This window comes from Rhinolophus sinicus, chromosome 14 (genome assembly GCF_057876585.1).
Source record: "Rhinolophus sinicus isolate RSI-liver-muscle chromosome 14, RSI-T2T, whole genome shotgun sequence".
Classification (NCBI taxonomy): Eukaryota; Metazoa; Chordata; class Mammalia; order Chiroptera; family Rhinolophidae; genus Rhinolophus; species Rhinolophus sinicus.
Window position 1 is genome coordinate 84,347,201 of NC_142514.1, and position 18,722 is coordinate 84,365,922.

Consider the following 18,722-nt stretch of genomic DNA (forward strand, 5'->3'; position numbering starts at 1 on the left):
ATGTATCCAATAGCTAGTTGTGCATGTGATGTAAGCAACTGTGGTGCAAGATAATTCCGCTGAGTCAGACAAGTCTCTGTATTGAGATGGAGCTGGCTGCAACCAATTGAGAAGGACCTTTTAGTTTAAACAAAAAAGGGTTTAGAAATGAGTTAGGGCTAGCAGAATCCTTTGAATTTTGCCTCAACAGTTAGGTTTCTATAAGAGAAACTTTCCAAGGAAAGAATTTTAAGTTAAAAAAATATGCATTATCAATGGAGGATGTCATATGGTTGTAGAAGATAATGAAATAAACAGTCTTGGGGCAAAAGTTTGTTTCAACATTAGCAAAGCTCATTGTTAGGCATCTGTCTCTTTCAATAAATGAAGCTTTCTATAAACTTCTTAGTCATTTCTGTGTTGCATAAAGTCTCGCGTAGAGTTTACCAATGTTGAATGGTCAATAAAGGTCTGTTCCTTTAACATTCAATTCCTAATGTATTGCCATTTAATAATAAAAAAAATCTCTGGGCTTGGTGGTTTATGGCATATCCCAAGTGTGTAGGTGGGTATTTCTTGGATGACTATAGTCAACTCAGTGTTAGATTTTGACACCTACACAAATTTTTCTCTCCAGTGTAAAAGCAAGCAAGAGACAGGAACTAAAGGGAAAGAATAATGTGACTGATATTAATAGCATAATTTGAAGAATAAATAATGGGATCTAGAAAAATAAGAAGTGAACCTCATAGAATATAGAAGTCAAAGTATTCATTGAACCTCTAGTTGCTAGTAGCTGGGCCCAAGAGTGCTACTGAAAGACTTAAGACATGCAGAGAAACATCAAGAGGAAAAACGCACAAACCAGGGAGAGAGAAAAAGAGAAAGATGAAAATGGAAGAATGTAAGCATAACACAATTGATTAAGATTTGTTTTTCCTATGCAATCTCCCAAATATTCTTTGAATGCCTCCACCGTTGCTCAAACCAATTTCTCCTTCACTCACATGTACCAGGCTTAGTTTATATATTCCTTTTTTCTTGACATCTTTTTTGAATACCCCAGCACTCCCCAGCTTCTATTGCTTTCTCCATCCTCCAAACACATATGTCTTCTAATGTAATGTTGGATATTGTTCCTTAGGGTCACATTTAGATTTCATATACATATACACACATACACATATATACATGTATTGGATGCCAACCTTATATGATGAATCTCCCTGAAGTCTCAAGTTAACAACTGAGGCAATTTGTTCAGGATATTATGAAAGAAAACTGTTCTGTTCTACCCAACACTGGTTGAAGCAGCTCTTGAGAAACTGCCGTAATGACATTCAACCATCAACACCAAGGAAGGAAGACATCTAGAAAGCTATGAGATAAAAGTAAGAAAAGGAGGTGAATTTACAGATAACTGAACTGGCATAAATGTAGTTCTCTCTTTCATGTGAATTTACCAAAATCTAACTAGCCAATGCAGACAATTACGAAATATGGACAGGCAGGCACTTGTTCTCTAAAGCTAGTTGGGTATGTCTTCATGAGTCTAGACCATTAGACGGAAGGTTTCTCCATTCCCTTCCTCAGAGAAATCCAAACACAGCAGAGACTCCTGCAGACTCTTAGGCAAAGGCCCATTTACTCTGGATTCTTTCAATTCTAAACAGGGTAGCTTATTACAAGTTTCAGCTTACTTCAACAATTTTCCTACATAGAAATAAATATGTGTGCTCCCCTCTGCGCTCCTTACACCTCTATCCCAAATGATATCCTTGCTAGTTCTCTCCCTGTAACTCCTCTGAGTTAGATTCTTGGGGACTTGCCCTCCATATGGCCAGAGCTGTCTATTTTCTCAAAGTTACATACAGAAGCTTTTTCAAGTCTCGCTCAGCTTTTTGAGCTCAATGCATCTCTAACAAAATATTTGTTTCTGACTCACCTTAAAAAAAGATAAACTTTGAGACTTGGGTAGTTTCCCCCACAGTAATAATAATATGCATAATTAAACCACCATACTTTGCCTTTCTTAGGTCTCTGTTGCCTGCAATGGTGTGAACTTGGCCTTAATCTTGCCATCTCCTCAGCCTCTATGAATGGTCAGAGCGGTCTTAAATCTCTCCTTGCAACACCCTTCCCCCACCATCACACATTTTGTAAAGCAGAAAAAAAAAAAGTTCTGATTCCAAGTAAGAGGCCATTATTAAGAGTGTAGATCATGTTTCCTCTCTCCTCCCACCTCACTGCTCACCACCAACACCATGTTTCTGAAAGCCCACAAGTCTACCTACAAGAAAATAGCCAGTTTCCCTCTACAGTGACTTGACTCTCCAAACGGAGCATCAAAACTTTTTAAATCCTCAGTTTTATTTATTATCTAACACGGAATTTTCCTGTCAACCAAATTCAGAAGTGTTTCCTAAAACACAAATGTCCTTAACACAACACCAAAAAGGTTCTGGAACCTTCCAGGGCACACATGGCCAGATTGAACTAGAGAACAGTTCTGTACTGGCAGGCATTTCTGACACTTATGGCATCAAGAAGAAAGGCTTTGCTCTTGTTATGCTGTTGGTGTTAAAGAATAGCAGAGTGATTGCTCCCTTGGTTGTTGACTGGTCACCTCTGGAGGAGAGACCCACAGTGACTGGGTAGAGGGCAGAAAAGGCTGCATTTGCTCATTGCCACAAACTGGGCCATTCAGTTGGGCTGATGTTGTAGAATTGATACAGAAGAGATTATTTCTCCATAAACATAAGTTCTGATGAGAACCGAACCTTCTTTCCAGGGAGGAGTTGGGAAGGCCCTCTGTTTCCTGCTTGGGCACACATCTTGTTTTTTCAAGGGGAACAAAATTGTATACCAACTAATCAACTGTTTTCAGTATCATCACCATCGCAGGAATCTGAAATAGAGAGAGGGAATCTTTAAATTCTATTATTATTATTATTATTATTATTATTTATTGTGTTTTCTTCCGGGTGCTGTTTCTTATTTCAAGTAGTTACGTAAAAGTTGCAAAGCCACTTAAACACCATCTGAATGTTCCCAGAGAACTTGGACAAGGCACTCCCCTCTTTAGTGGCTAATAATGGTCAGCGGCTTTCTCTTCCTTTCTAACTTTGTTTGGGGCGTGTCTGGGTAGAGGTCTGGGTTGCGGCCATGTGTAAGACCCTGTAGTCCAAGAAACATTTCTTGTGCTAATGAAGATGGCTGGGGAGACGGTGCCAAGGTGCCCACAGCTGCTCCAGCACCAACAGAGATCAAACACAAGCCAAAGGACGCAGGGATGATTAGGGGTCCCCATACAGCCTAAGCAGAGATTGCAATAGTCATTCTTGGGCCTCCAGAGGGATAATGACAAGTTTACCCACAGGAATAGAGTTCTAAGCTTGAGTAATCTCCAGGCAAATCAGTTTAAAACTTAAATATGACGACAAGCTAAAGAAAGCCAAAAAGAAATTAGTGGGTGAAATGTGACAAACAAGCAAAATGGAGTCTTTGAGAGAGTCCAGTGGGCTTGGCTGGACGCCCCCGGACAGAACTAGCCATTGCTTCATTGTATTCAGTACAAAGCCCCTAAAGTTGAGCACAGGAAATCCTGTCGTTCCCACCCTGTCCTCAGCTGAGGTCCCATGAGACAATATTCCTTAGACAACCAACAGAAACCTTTCTTACAGGCTAAGGGGTGTAGGTCACAATATTCTTTAGAAAGTTGGTGGAAAGGTCACTGTCATTGAGGCCCATAAAACATTTATCTACACATTTATTCATCAATAATTTACTGAGTACTGTAGCAGGGGGAGTCAAAAGGGTCCCTGTCATAGTGATTACAAAGATTAAAGAGACCAGACGGGACACTCAACTGAGCTTATGGTCTACAATCATGCTAGTAAAGATAGCTGGTGCCCCCCTGGAAGCTTCTGAGAAATGAGAATTCCCTGTCCCCTGACCCAGCCCTGCTGAAGCAGAAACCCTGGGAGCAGGGCCCAGCTGTGTTTTAACAAGCCCTCCTGATGCATGGAAAGTTTAATGTGTACTGGAACATGGCGTCTCAAACAAAGGTGTGTCTTGGCCAATTGTGAGGCGTGTGGAAAGTGATTTATTATTGATGATAGTTAACATAGCAACATTTATGAATAATTTATATGTATGTCACCTGCAAAGATTTTTTTAAAATACAGATCTCGGGTGAGATTCTGGCTGAGTTGAAGCTCCAGCTGTGGTAGCCAGAATGTATATCATTTTAAAGTTCCTTAGGTGACTCTTCTGATCAGCCAGGTGTGGGAACCACCAGTCTATAAAAGCCATTTGCTCTATAAAAAAAAAAAAAAAAAAAAAAAAGATCGTGGAATTTCAGAGGGAGGTTCTTCAGAGAGCAGGTTTCTCTCTCCCCAACAAATCTTTGGTAGACTCTGATATTTTAAACAAATAGAAGCGAAATTCCAATGACTGAAGCAGAAGAAGTGGCTCAGCACAACCTCCCCTACTGTGGTAGCTGTTATGGCTCTTTATAAAAACCTGGACATGGCACAACATGGCATAGCCGACCATCCAAATTTGCGCAGGACTAAGGGGGTTCCGAGAACATGGTTCTTTCAGTTTTAAAATAGGGACAATCCCACTGGACAAACCAGGAGGAGTTGGTAGCCCTAGATCAGAGCCTAGACGAAACCCACACTTCTTGCCTTTGAGATGGTTATTATTATTATTATTATTATTATTATTATTTCATATTACTATTTTTTAAACTTTGTTTTTATTTCCTAATTCCAGAAGGATTTAAAGGAGTAATATCATTTTATGTTCTAAAATAGTCAGGTTCTCTACAATGTCCTTATAACCATTCTTGCGTTTATAACTCCTCTGTTTTATAAGCTTCCAGGTCCAATGTGCCGTGTGCATCCAGATTGAATCTTCTCTCTGTCTTCTATATGTTTTGGTGGTATTTGCTGTGGTCCTATTGTGTCTTGCTGAGGTCTATGTATTAGTCAGAACTCTTTAGGTTGCCAGAAAAAGAAACCTAACTTCTAATGGCTTATGGATGGAGCATACTGGCTCCTGTAACAGAAAAGAGCTTTAGGCACAGCTGGATACAGGAGGTCAGTCTCGTCAGGACGTGGTCTCTCTCTCTATCCCTAAGTTCAGGCTGTTTCTTCTGATGTGGTAGCAAGATGGCCCCCAGCAGCTCCAGGGGCACACCCTCTCCTTTCAGCAACCGAGCTGAATACAACTCTTTCCCAAAAGTTTTTATAAAAGTCCCTACCTATAATTGACTCTTTGTGGGCTGACATGTGCCCTGTGCCCATTCCTCAGCCAATTACGGTGGCCAGGACAATGGAATGTCCTGAATGACCAGGCCATGGGCATGTGCCATCTCTAGCACCCAAGACTGAGAAGAGAAAGATGAGTCCCCAAAGGAACATCAGAATATGGTACCCAGGAAAGATGCTGGGCAGCTGAGAGTCCACTATAGTCTTAAATGGAGCCAAGAACCACCCCACCCCCATCAGATCTGATCACTCCATCAACAGAGTATACCCCAGTACTTTCCTCCATCCCCAACCAGCTGAAATCTGAGTACTATTTTTCCCTGAAACATTATGCTGCATGAGTTCAAGGCCATCACCACCAGTCCTAATTTTTAAGATCTGCATAACATTTGGCTGAAGCTCACAACAGCTCCAGAACCAAGGGGATGCCATTAGAATAACGGCAAGTCTTTTGCTGAGTTCCCAAATATGGAGCCTCCTGAAAGTTAGGAGCTGGTGACTCACGCTCCTTGTGCCCTGTCTGGCCCCATGTTTTCCAGCTGGGTCTGTGACATATGACTCGGTCTTTTCTTCAATGTGTCCCACAGAAAAGGAATAAATAGCCCCAGAGCTCTTTCTTTTTCTTCCTTCCTTTCTTCCTGTAATTTACACTCAAGCCAACTTGGCTTTGTTCAAACCACAGCATCTCACACTGCCCTGCAAGTTCTGACACAGCTGTTTGCTTTATTCTTTTAGCCCTCTGTTAAGCCAGGAGTAAAATTGTACCTTGTGGCTAATTTTCAGTCATAAACCTTATCCCCTGCTAAGCTGAAATCTTAGATTAAGTCAGCATGAAAATGCCAGCTCCCCTGAGACCTCTGTATTACTCTTCCCACCCTGACATGACTTTTACAAGTTGCTTTCTCTTATTCATCAGTAAGGTGATGTTGTGAGTCTTTTTAAGCAGTTTTTCCCCCTTCTGGCTCAGCCTGTCCTTACTCCATTTGATCCATTTTATTTTATATATAATTGCATAACATATCCTTAATTTGGGTAAAGAAAAAAAAACTTGTCCGTTCTAAAGGTGTGCTTTAATAATGTTTATTTCACATATTAATAAACCTCTCAGTCATGTGGACTCTGTCTAGTAATGGGCCCAGTGTGTTAGTTTCCCAGGGATGCCGTAACAAAGTACCAAAAGTCAGATGGCTTGACAAAAATGGATTCTCTCACAGTTCTGGAGACCAGAAGTTTGAAATCAAGGTGTTGGTAAGGCCATGCTGTCTCTGAAACTGCTAGGGGAGGACCTTTGCTTGCCTCTCCCAGCTTCTGGTAGCCTTAGCTATTCCTTGGCTTGTGGTGGTAAAACTCGTTTCTCTCCATCTTTATATTACCATCTTCTCCCGTGTGTCTCTGTCTTCACAAGGCTTCTCTTCCTCTTCTCCTCTTATCAGGACAACAGTCGTACTGGATTACAGCCCACCCTAATGACCTCATCTTAAGTTGATTAAATCTGCAGAGACCCTATTTCCAAATAAGGTCACATTTACACGTACTAGGAGTTAAGACCACAACATATCTTTTGTGGGGGAAGAGCAGGAGACACAATTCAACCCATAATAAGCGGGAAGGAGAGAACAAGAGATAAACAAGGGACAGAAACATGACTCTGGTCTTGGGCAACCAAAAAGGAGAGCCTCATCTCAGAGGCTGTTTGCCCAGAGAGAGTTCTAGACCTCTGCCAGTAACATCTCGAGATGGAAAGTAAGGACCTAATAATGGAGGTGATAGAAGAAAGGGGAAGGGAATCCCCTGGAAGGCAAAGAGGCAGGGACATGCTCATGCTCCAAGAGCCTGCTGTGTGTTTTACACATTTTTGTCATATTGGATCCCCAAATAATTCTACCAAATAACGACCATTACCCTCATTTTAATAGATGGGAAAACTGAGGCTCCAGGTAAGTAAGTAGACCCAGGGCATACATATTTTCATCATTATTACCACTGTCATTTTCATTGATAGCCACCAGTTCTCACGTGCCAACTATGTACCTAGGACTTTACCTAAATTAACTCAGATCTTCACAGCTCTGAAGGATAGAAATTGTCAGCACCCTACCGATAAGTCACACAGTTATTAATTAGTTGGGCTGAAATTCATACTCAGGTCTTTCTGACTTGGCAGACTGTTCTTACCACTGTGCCATGTTAGAGTGGAGGGGAGGGAGGAGGCTCTAAGACATCCAAATTAAGATGGCAAAGAAGTTGCAAGAAGAAAGTGAATAGCTATACTTGAGGCATAACAAAACAAAGCAATGTAAAAGGAGTATGTTCTTGGGCAAACAGGTAACAGTGAAGAGATAGTGGTCAGCCAGCTGATCAGTGGTGGGAGAGTTAGTTAATCCAAGAAGCAGAGGCCAGACAAGGCAAAGCTAGCTGGCCTTAGTGTCTGAGTAAAGGTCTATATTGCCCACCAGGAGAGGATTCGTCTGCTCCATCTGTGCCTACATGGCTGATTGAACGTCTGTGGTATAGATGACTCACTTCTTAGAGGAGAGGCAAGAGGGGAAATTCTGGGTTCCCAAGCCTCACGCTTCCAAGGAGAAGCTGTCCTGTGTCTTATGAGAAGTGGTGGAAGGGATGGGGCTTGCTAATCCCAAAGAAGCGGAAACTTGGGATGCAGGTGAGATAAGAGAAAGCCTTCAGATGTCGAAAACAGTACAGGTGGAAGAGCAAGCAGACTAGTGAGGGCAGGACCAGGCCCATGTTCTTGTGATGGCAGCTTTGGACTCCATTTGAACACACATTTTGCTAACAAGCTGACTTGCTTCACAGTGGAATGAACTGTCTTCCAGGGGACCACTGAAGAAACCTTAGAATTCCTCCAGTATCTCTAAATACTATGCTGTTCAACAACCTTCCGAGTCCCTTTGTTGTCTTTCTGATGAAGTGCTAATTCCTTAACAGGGTCCGGGAGGCCCCTCCTGATCTGGACTAGAATTATTGCTCCAGCCTCACCTCCCACCACTCCTCACCTTGAACTTCACACTGCAATGGTGGGGCTCCTGGCAGCTCCCTAAATGTGTGAAGAGCTCAGTCACATCTCCCCGATCCCAGTCCTCTCTCACTTCCCACTTCACACTCTCGCTCTCTCCTTCCCTTCTTCCCTCATTTTCTTTCTGGCTCTGTGCCCTGCAGACTGTAAACTCTACCTGGAACATCTTCCTCCCACCCTGTGATCTTCAGCCTCACTCCTTTTTCTCCTTGAAGACGCACCTCTCCCCAACTCTCCAAACCCTGGAGCCGGTCCCACTGGAGACCACCACTATATTTATCTATGCACCCCAACTACTTGTCTACTTGCCGGCCTCCCTCCCAGGGGGTTAGCCCTGTCTTGTTCAGCATCTTGGGCATATCCCCTCTGGCATGTGGCATAGAGTAGGTTCTCAATAAGCATGTTGACTGACTGACAACATTGAGAGAGGCTAGGCCTGCTGAGCTCTAAGTTCTTACTCTGAGAGTCTGTAAGTCTGTTTCTGCTCCCACCATTAGTCACAGAAGAGAGGAAGTGGCCAAAGCCAGACAATGAGACTTCTGTGTGGGGTTGCCCAGGTCTGCCTGATCATTGCAATTTGTAATCAGGGTATTTAAAATCTAAACCGACCCAAGAGAGAAACAAATTTTGATGAGGCAAGAGTTGCGAAATAACTACTTGTGTAACAGTGACGATGGCTTCCGAGACCATCTTTGGTTCTGTCCAGATTATATGAAACTTTGTATGCATTAGCTTTGTGTATGGGCCAAGAAGACAATTATCAGAAGAAGTATGACTTGAGTGTTTAATAACATCTTCTCCCTTAAGGTATTGCCTCTAGAGGTCAGCCGGGCACCTGAAATCCTCACCTTAAATGATTTCTCCTTAAGACAGGATATACATGAAAAGATTGCATATAAATGATAATGCATTACCCAAATGGTGTAACTGTTGGCCATTAAGAGCCAGTTGTAAGTTACTTTATTGCTTAGTGGATCACACTGTATGGTCCAGACTAGTTCCTGAGGAACTGCGAACTTCTCAGCTTAGAAGGTTGGATAAGACTTTAAATTTGTACATCATCATTATGTCTTTTGAACCTAGAGATACTCTGAGCCAGATAGGTTGGGGATTTTTATTGCAGGTTTGCAAAGAAAGAAACTGAGTCTCAGAGGGAAGTGACTTGCCCAAAGCTGCAGGTCATAAAGATGGAAAGAAGTGGCCGGCCATCCCTATCTTTGTCCTCTCAATGTGCCTCATGCTGCATCTCCTGGCCCTGCTCTTTTGGTGGAGAGGTGGGCATCCTGAGTTGAAGCTGGGAAGTGGAGGGACAGATGCAGTAGGATCTGGGCAGAGCAGACTGGGTAAGCTATGCCCTGGATGCCTCCTAGCCCAGATGGGGATCCATAAAGGGCGAGGGGAAGGGGTTGTCAGGGCATGGAAGCGCAATTGTGAGGAGGGGGAGCAAGAAAGACTGGCTGACACTTCACCACTCAGTGTTGGGCTGGTCCTAGCTCAGCAGCTCTGGCAAAGCTCACAAATATGGGCTCCCACTGAGAAAAGAGGTTTTCACACCTTCTCCACATGGGGTTCAAGATCTGAGATCCTGCTGTGCATAAACTCAAGACTGCTGCCTGCAGCAGCTACTGGTTGAGTGATCAAAGCAAGTCAAGGAGGCTTGAAAAGCTGAGGGGCAGCTGCTCAGTCAGCAGCCAGCTCAGATCCGCTGCACCACACCAGTGCTCTAGTGCTCCCCAACCCAGCTCCTCCCCCCCAAGGAGTGTCCAGGCTCGCCTCAAGTAGAAACTATGGAGATAAGTCAAAGAGAGCCAAGCCCTCTCTGCCTGCAAATTCTAGTGTGTGTGTCATAATGAGATTAATTCTACCCAGTAAACAGAAGACACTTTGAACTCACCTGGGGGCCTCTGAGCCTTGTATGACCACACAAGAAAATTGAAACACAGGTATTTGCTTCCTTAATAAAGAGCATTGCTCTTTTAAGTGGGTCTTTAACAGCTAACATTGGTCTCCATCATTCTTTTGTCTTTAAGGACTGTCCCCATCTTATATGAAATAGTAGGGCTAGGAGAATCTGCTGAGAGTGTACCTAGTGCTGAAAAAATCCCTTCTATATAACATAAAAGCTTTGAATACTATAGCATTGGGCACGTTTATTCATTCAGTGAGCATTTATTGACCACTTTCTGTATGCCAGAAACTGTCCTCAGTGCTAGAGAAGATGGACAAGGTTGCTTTCTCACCGAGCATATATTCTAATAACAAATAAGCCAAATAAATAAATAAATAGATACACTAGATCATGCCAGAGAATGGTAGGTGTCATAAAGAAGCTAGAAGTGGGGCTGGCCCTGTGGCTCAGGCAGTTAAGAGCTCCATGCTCCTAACTCAGAAGGCTGCCGGTTGGATTCCCACATGGGCCAGTGGGCTCTCAACCACAGGGTTGCCGGTTCAACTCCTCGAGTCCCGCAAGGGATGGTGGACTCCGCCCCCTGCAACTAAGATTGAACACGGTACCTTGAGCTGAGCTGCCGCTGAGCTGCCGGATGGCTCAGTTGGTTGGAGCTTTAGATAGAAGTCATAACCCTGGAGGTCTGGTGTCAGAACCTTTGGGCAAAAAAAGCAGATGCAAAAGTTGTGTTTGAGGAACAGCAAGAGGCCAGTGGGCCTGTGTGTTGAGAGTGAGTAAGGTGTCTGTTATGTCAGTTGAGGTGACTTTTGGATCCTACCCAAGGGTGGGACTGGTTGCTCGGTGAACCAGCCATGTGATTAGAAGTTTGGAACTTTCAGTTCCACCCCCAATCTCCAAGGAGGGGAGAGGGGCTGGAGGTTGATCAATTGCCAATGGCCAATGACTTAGTCAATCATGATTATGTAATGAAGCCTTCATAAAAACCCAGGAGGACAGCTTGTTGGTATTTTTTCCCAGAGTTTCTAGGCTAGTGAACACATGAAGGTTCACAGAAAGTGGCCTGCATGGACAGGGCATAGAAGCTCTGAACCCTTTCCCCGTGCTTTGCTCTGTGCATCTCTTCCATCTAGCTGTTCCTGAGTTATATTCTTTTACAATAAACCAGTGATCTAGTAAGTAAAATGTTTTTCTGAGTTCTGTGAGCTGCTCTAACAAATTAATCATACCTGAAAAGGGGGTCATGGAAACCTGTGATTTATAGTCAGTCAGTAAGAGGTACAGGTGGCAACCTGAACTTAAAATTTGCATTCTGAGTCATTCTGAGTTGGAGGGGGTTGTTACAGCCTCCAATGTGTAGACATTCAATCGGAAGCCCAGGTAACAACTTGGGTTTGCAGCCGGCATCTGGAGTTTGTGTGTACACGGATCATCTTGTAGGACTGATTGAATCCTTAACTTGTGGAACCTAATGCTACCTCTGGGTAGAGAGCATAATAATTGAGTTAAGTTCCTGGACAACTTGCTGGCATCCAAGAATTGCTTGTTGGTGTGGGGGAAACCCCTCACACTGGAATTGGGTCTAGGAACCCCTTTTTACTAAGCTTTACCTGGCAATGAAGCATGACATTCTGCGGCTGATGGCAGGGGAAGAGGCAGGTCCTTGCTCCACATACAGAGCTAGAGTTGGCAGGAGGAGTCTTGTTAAGGTGTTCACACTCAGCGCGTGCGTGCACACACACACACTCACACACACCCACTCACACACACCACACACACATACACACACCACACACACACTCACACATGCACACACCACACACATACACTCACACACACCACACACACATACACACACACTCACGCACACACACACTCACAATGCACACACACTCACGCGCACACACACTCACACACACACCACACACATACACACACCACACACACACTCACACATGCACACACCACACACATACACTCACACACCACACGCACATACTCACACACGCACACACACACTCACACACACACCACACACATACACACACCACACACACTCACACATGCACACACCACACACTTACACACACCACATACACACACTCACACACACACCACACACACACATACACACACCACATACACACACTCACACACTTGCTATCTTGGTGCTTGCTTCTCCATCTCATCCACTGCTGTCCTGCAACAAGATAACATCCACAGATAACTTGAAACCCTGAAATTCCGTCACACGGTCCAAAACAACATATTGTTGAAATAAGTCAAAAATGTCATGGTGTCCTGTTACTCAAGTTTTCTTGGCTTGGGCTTAAAACACAAATCGCCTCATCTTCTCTGTCTCTCACTCCCCACCCCCAGCACCACCCTGTTAAATCTTAAATATTCCCTCAAGTCGATTTCTTTTCCCTCTTCCTTCTCTCAGAAACTTCAAGTTTATTTTCACTTTCACCCACCTCCCCATCCTACCTCACCCTGGTCCCTCTTTCCAGGCCCCCTTGCCTGTCACGCTATTCCAGACAAGAACACATTTTTACAAGAACATCTTTCTTTTTTGATATCTTCTCTTCCACAAGAATGCCCCCACATTCCTTTCCTGTCCACTGAAGCAGCTGACTCCTGGCATTTATAATCCTGACATTCAGAAGAACACGGAATGAGAAGTAAGTGCTCTCCTGTCTTCCCCCACCGGAGCCCCAATCCCCAGTTTCCTTGAATACTGACTCTAATGGGAGGAGGGGGGGGCCGCATGGGGGCAAGGAGAGGGATGATAGAGAAGGAAGTTGTCTTTTGATGATGAGAATAAACAAAGTAGGAGATAAGTTACTTGTTTTCTAAACTTTGGAGCTGGAGAGGCTGATGTTCCTGTTGGGTTGGGGGATGGTGGTGCAGTATTGGCCAACACCCAGGAGCAATACCCACAGAAGGCAGTCCCATGCTGGAATGTGTGCTATGCAATCTAAGTTCAGCAGAAATCAGAGACTGGAGTTTGCCTTGGAGGAGGTGCCATGAGGTCACACACTTCAGAGTCATGAGGATGGCTCTGTATGTTGGGATCTTATTTTATTTTATCAACTATGACCTGGAATAAACATACCCTTACCTGAAATTTGAAGTCCAGTTTGCTCTTTTTCTCTGGAAGGGTGTGACACTTAGAACAGGAGCATAATGCTGTTAGGCTTTTGTCCACATTCCCTTCCAAACTCTCCCCTACCTCGAACGAGCCCTCTCTCTTCAAGGTAAATATCTTCACTAGAGTGGACCGTTCAGTAGGGTGGACCAGGTGGATTTTTCTCAATGGTCTGAAATTTGATACTAAATGAGGCACCATCCTCTTAAGAAATAGGCCACATTCATATTCTAATAATTATGTTCACCTCAAGCACTCTTTTGTAGTCAGAGATGTGGCAGGCCCAGGTGTTCTGAGATCACTACACTTTGTAGAGTTTGCACTCACTAATTCCTGAAGGAACCAAAGAGGTGGTAGGTCTCAGGATGATGGATAGCAGCCCACCTACCCATCTCTTGCCAACTACAACCCTACTTCCCTCCCCCTTATTCTCCTAACTTCCTAATTACACCTCTATCTCTAGTGGGTAAAGTACAGAAAAATATCTCAGGTTATATTCATCCACAGTTTATCTGAAAACCTAGGCAAGTTATCTCACATGGCATGCCCTCTCTATGCACGTGTATTTTATCTATGTATAATAATCTTTTATTCCTCAGGCTTAATGACTTTTAACTTTGAGTGAGACTAAAATCTGATGTCTTCAGTTTGACAACATATTAGGGGGTGTTATTTACGGCTGTATACTCAATCTACATTTGATAACATATAGCAAAAGAAGTCAGTGCATTCACTCATTTATTTATCTGTTCATTCATTCATGTAACATTTACTGAGCATGTATTATGTGCCAAGAACTGTTCTTGATACTGTTCACAACAGTGAAAGAAATGGACAAAAATTCTTGCCCACATTCTAGAAGGAAAGATAAAACAAGATAAGTAAAAAATATGGTGCTTTAGAGAAAGTGATATGTACTAGAGAGAAAATTAAAGATAGAAAGTATTGGGTGTAGTTTTAAATAGGGGGAAAACCTCAATGAGAAGGTAACTTACAATTTTTTTAACCTACCTTATTAAGATTATCTGCTGTAAAGTTCACACACTTTAAGTGTTTAAATTAACATTTGCCTAATGTATATACCCACTACTCTAATCAAGCTATGGAAATTTCCATCTTTCCCAAAACTTCCCCCTTACTCTTTTATAGTCAATCTCCAACCCCCACCCTAAGATACCACGGATATTACTTATATCATTTAGATTCGTTTTTCTTCTTTTAGAATGTCATATACATGGAATCATATAGCACAAAGTCTTTTGTATGTGGCTTCTTTCGGTCAGCTAAATCCATTTTATTGCATTTACCAATAATTATTGTTTTATTACTGAGTAATAGTCCATTGTATAAATATAACACAATTTGTTTATTTGATTATCTATTATTTCTGCTACACTTCATTCTTTCCGTAGTCTCCATTTGGTATTATTTCCCTTTGAATGGAAGATATACATTAGCATTTCTTGTAGTTCAGGTCTGCTGGTGATGAATTTTCGCAGATTTTGTTTACCTGAGAATGTCTTTATTTCACTTTCATTTTTAAAAAATATTTTTGTTCAATATAGAATTTTTCTTGAACAGGATGTTTCATCCAACACTCAAAAAATATTGTTTCATGATCTTCTATCTATCTATTGTTTCTGATGAAAAATTAGCAATAATTCTGAACTTTGTTCCCTGTATGTAATGTGCCTTTTTTCTCTGGCTGCTTTCAAGATTTTCTCTTTATTGTTTAGTGTTCAGTAGTTCAACTATGATATATTTATGCAGGGTTTTCTTTATCTTTATTCTTGAGCTTCTTGGATTTAAGTCATTTTACAAAAAATTGGGAAAGTTCTTGGCCACTGTTTCTTCACACATTTTTTTTTTTTTTCTGTTCTTACGCTTTCCTCTTTCTGGGACACCAACCACACATGTGTTGGACTGTTTGACACTGTTTCACAGGTCCCTGACCCTGTGTTCATTTTACCTTAATATTTTTTCTCTTTGATAGTTTTCATTGATCTTTTTCCAACTACACTTATTCTTTCTTCTACTATCTTCACCCTGTGAGCCCCTCCAGTGAATGATTCACTGAAGGCATTGCACAATTCTAGAATTTCCATGCAGTTCTATTTATGATTTCTATTTCCCTGCTAGCATTCCTGATTTATTCACTCAGTAGTGCCTTTTTTAAAATTAGTGAACATATTCTTTATTTTTTGAATATGTATTGTAAAACAACCATGTTTTAAGGTCTTTTTCTTCTAAGGTCAACATTTGGTCCATCATAGACTCGGTTTCTTTTGACTGCTTTTATTTTTTACTCTGGATTGCACAAGTTTGTTTGTCTGTGTTCTTCCACTTCCAGTGATTTACAATTGACTTTTGGACATTGTGAATTTTACGTTGTACAGACTCTAGGTCAGCCCTGTTTAATAGGCCTTCCTGCATTGAGGCAAATGTTCTGTGTCTGCACCATGCAATAGGGTAGTGGCTATTGAATACCTGAATGTGACTGAGGAACTGAATTTTAAATTTTGCTTAATTTTTGTTAATTTAAATACTTACATATTTAAGTATTACTGTCATAACTCCTCAACCTCTATTATATTTGTTTCGATATCAATCCCATAGCAGCTGATTCTTGGTAAGTCTTGAACTGCTTTTCCATGCATATGTACAGTCCAGCCCTCACCCATGTACTCATGGAGGAACACCCCACACATACACACAGATTTCTGGGGCTTTATTCCTGCACAAAGTCTAGTCTCTTCAGTTGCTCTGTACTCTGATCCCCGCCTCTTCACCTCAGCAGAATTACAAAATCTGATCTCCAGGCAGAGAGCTGGATTACTGTGGGGCTCACCTCATGCTCCCTTCTGCCAGGTATTGCATTCTTGTGCTATTTTTCTCCATTGCCTGAACACTATCTTAACCTCACACATCTTGCCCAGCTTCCCAATTAGTTACAGGGGATGAGCTAGTCTGAAACGAGTTACTCTGTCGTGATCAACAACCTAAGAAGTTTCCTTTTAAGAAACAATCTGGAAAAGATGAGGAATATCAGGAGGAAGAGAGATCCAGAGAGAAGGGAATATCAGTGGAAAGGGCTGTGAGGCAGACGCATGCCTGATGTGTTAGTGGACAAGCAAGGAGGCAACGTGTTTGGAGGATGGTGGGCAAAGGAGAGAGAGTAGGAAATGAGGTCAAAGAAGTGATAGGCGTAGAAAAAGATCTTGTTTAGTGTTGGGGGCCATTATAAGAATTCTGGCTTTTATGCTAGTGAGATAGGAAGCCATTGCAAAGTTTTGGGCCAAGAACTGACTTGAGTTATAACAGGATCACCACATCTATTGAGAATAGACCTCTAGGACAAAAGCAAGGGAACCAGGACAAGAGCAGGGAGCTGAATTAGAAGACCATTGAAATAACATATTGACTAAACTTCTGGGAGACAATCAGTTGGACTTTGAAGAATGAATGACACACAGATACTCCGAGAAGGAAGGGGATTTATATTGTGCACATGTGCTGCCTGACCTATTTGAAAGTCATGACCCAATGAGGATGGTGTTGCAGGCAAATATGGCTTCTGAAGATCCCCTGAATATGTGGCCATGGCTCATCTTTAAAGAGCTCCTTGGATTCAATGTGAGAAATAATGCGTTAGATTGTCTCCTTAAGCTCACGTTCAGAATCAACCATATAAAGCACAATGCAGCTATAGTACAGCTGAATGACTTCATGAACTTATTTTTGGAAATTAGATGGTAAATGCATGCACAGTCTTGTTGAACCAGAAGCATTTCCCAATTGCCTCTGAGAGTTTAGGGAGGGTTCAAGAAATGCAAGCAGAAGAGAACTCAGGTGAGTCCTGAAATCCCAGCACAGTAGCATTTGGGAAGTGATGATGGTCCATGGACAACAGGAAGGCAATGGATACACTATTCAAAGGTTTTGATTAACGCATGTGGTCTCACATTTCATCTGGCCCAACATGTATCCAATTGATCATTTATAGCATAGCCCCTGGCATGAGAAAAACTTGATGAAATAGGATCTAGAGAGCCAGGATGGGCCAGTCCCACATCAAACATAGGCTGCTCTGCTTTGAAGACACCTATATAAAACATGAATGAGGAAAGCCAACTTTTCATAGAGTTTAAAACACATCTAATGACTCTGGTGGCAAAGAGAGTAACCATCTCTTTAATGGGGGTAAAAGCAGCTAATAATGTATTAAGAATAGGTAGAAAATACCCATCAAAGAAATAGTATGTAATCTTCAAAAAGAATAAGGCATGTTTGTGTATTCTAATCGAGAATTATCTTCAACATCTATAATTAAATCATCAAGTCCATGTGTGTATAGCATTTAATTATTTATGTAAAAACTCAAATATACATATGCATGTACATAAAAGAGATTGCCTCTGAGGAGAGAAACTGGGCAGCAGGGACACAGAGTAAGCAGGAAACTTATTTTTCAGTCTATCTTTTTGTCTGTTGAATTTAGTTTTATATGCACTTAGGTTGTTTTTCTCAGCTGGAAAAAATCTAAAAAGTACAGGAGAAAAGAAAATACATGTATAATATAATTTCCTCTCATTTGTAAAAGGAGCTGTAGCCATGCCAGATGCTACCTATCAAAGTGACAATTCAACAGGGGAGCTTTAGGATACAGTGCTTCTTTCTGATATTTCGCTAAAGAATCCCTGAGTGTGTTAATTTGTTAGGACTGCTGTAACCAAGTATCGCACACTGAGTGGCTTAACAACAGAAATTTATGATCTCACAGTTCTGGAGGCTTAAAGTCTGAGATCAAAGTGTCAGCAGGGTTAGTTCCCTCCGAAATTTCTGAGGAAGAATCTGTGTTTCTCTCCTAACTGCTGTTGTTTGCTGGTAATTCTTGGCTTGTACCGTGTTTCCCAGAAAATAAGACCTAACCAGAAAATAAGCCCTAGCATGATTTTTCAGGATGACATCCCCTGAACATAAACCCTAATACATCTTTTGGAGCAAAACTTAATATAAGACCTGGGCTTATTTTAGGGGGAAATAAGCATCACTCCAATCTCTGCCTTCATCTTCACATGGCATTCTCTCTCTCTCTCCCTCCAAATTTCCCCCTTTTATAAGAATGTCATATTGGATTAATCATAATGGATTAGGGGGCCCACCCTAATGACCTCATTTTAACTTAACTAATTACATCTGTAACAATCCTATTTCCAGATAAAATCACATTCTGAGACACTGGGGCTTAAGATTTCAACATATGAATTTAGAGGGGGCACAGTTCAACTCATAACAGCAAGTAACACTTCACTTTTCCAGAACTACATTGCTTACTGAGGTGAAGTATTTTGCAGTGAGTCTATAAGGCACAGCTAATGA

The 18,722-nt window shown here is 42.1% G+C and overlaps 1 protein-coding gene across 2 annotated transcripts in view; it reads left to right on the forward strand.

The window, feature by feature from the left end:
* NEDD9 (neural precursor cell expressed, developmentally down-regulated 9) overlaps positions 1 to 18,722 on the forward strand; it is a 176,894-nt gene that overhangs the window by 16,620 nt on the left and 141,552 nt on the right. Inside the window, exon 1 of one of the 2 annotated variants that reach the window (XM_019743000.3) lies at positions 12,558 to 12,876. The exons of the other annotated variant lie outside the window; for it this stretch is intronic. Within the exon in view, the coding sequence (XP_019598559.3) occupies positions 12,870 to 12,876 (7 nt within the window). The 5' untranslated portion in view covers positions 12,558 to 12,869. Of the gene's footprint in view, positions 1 to 12,557; positions 12,877 to 18,722 lie in introns of those variants that run through there. 2 annotated transcript variants of the gene reach the window in all.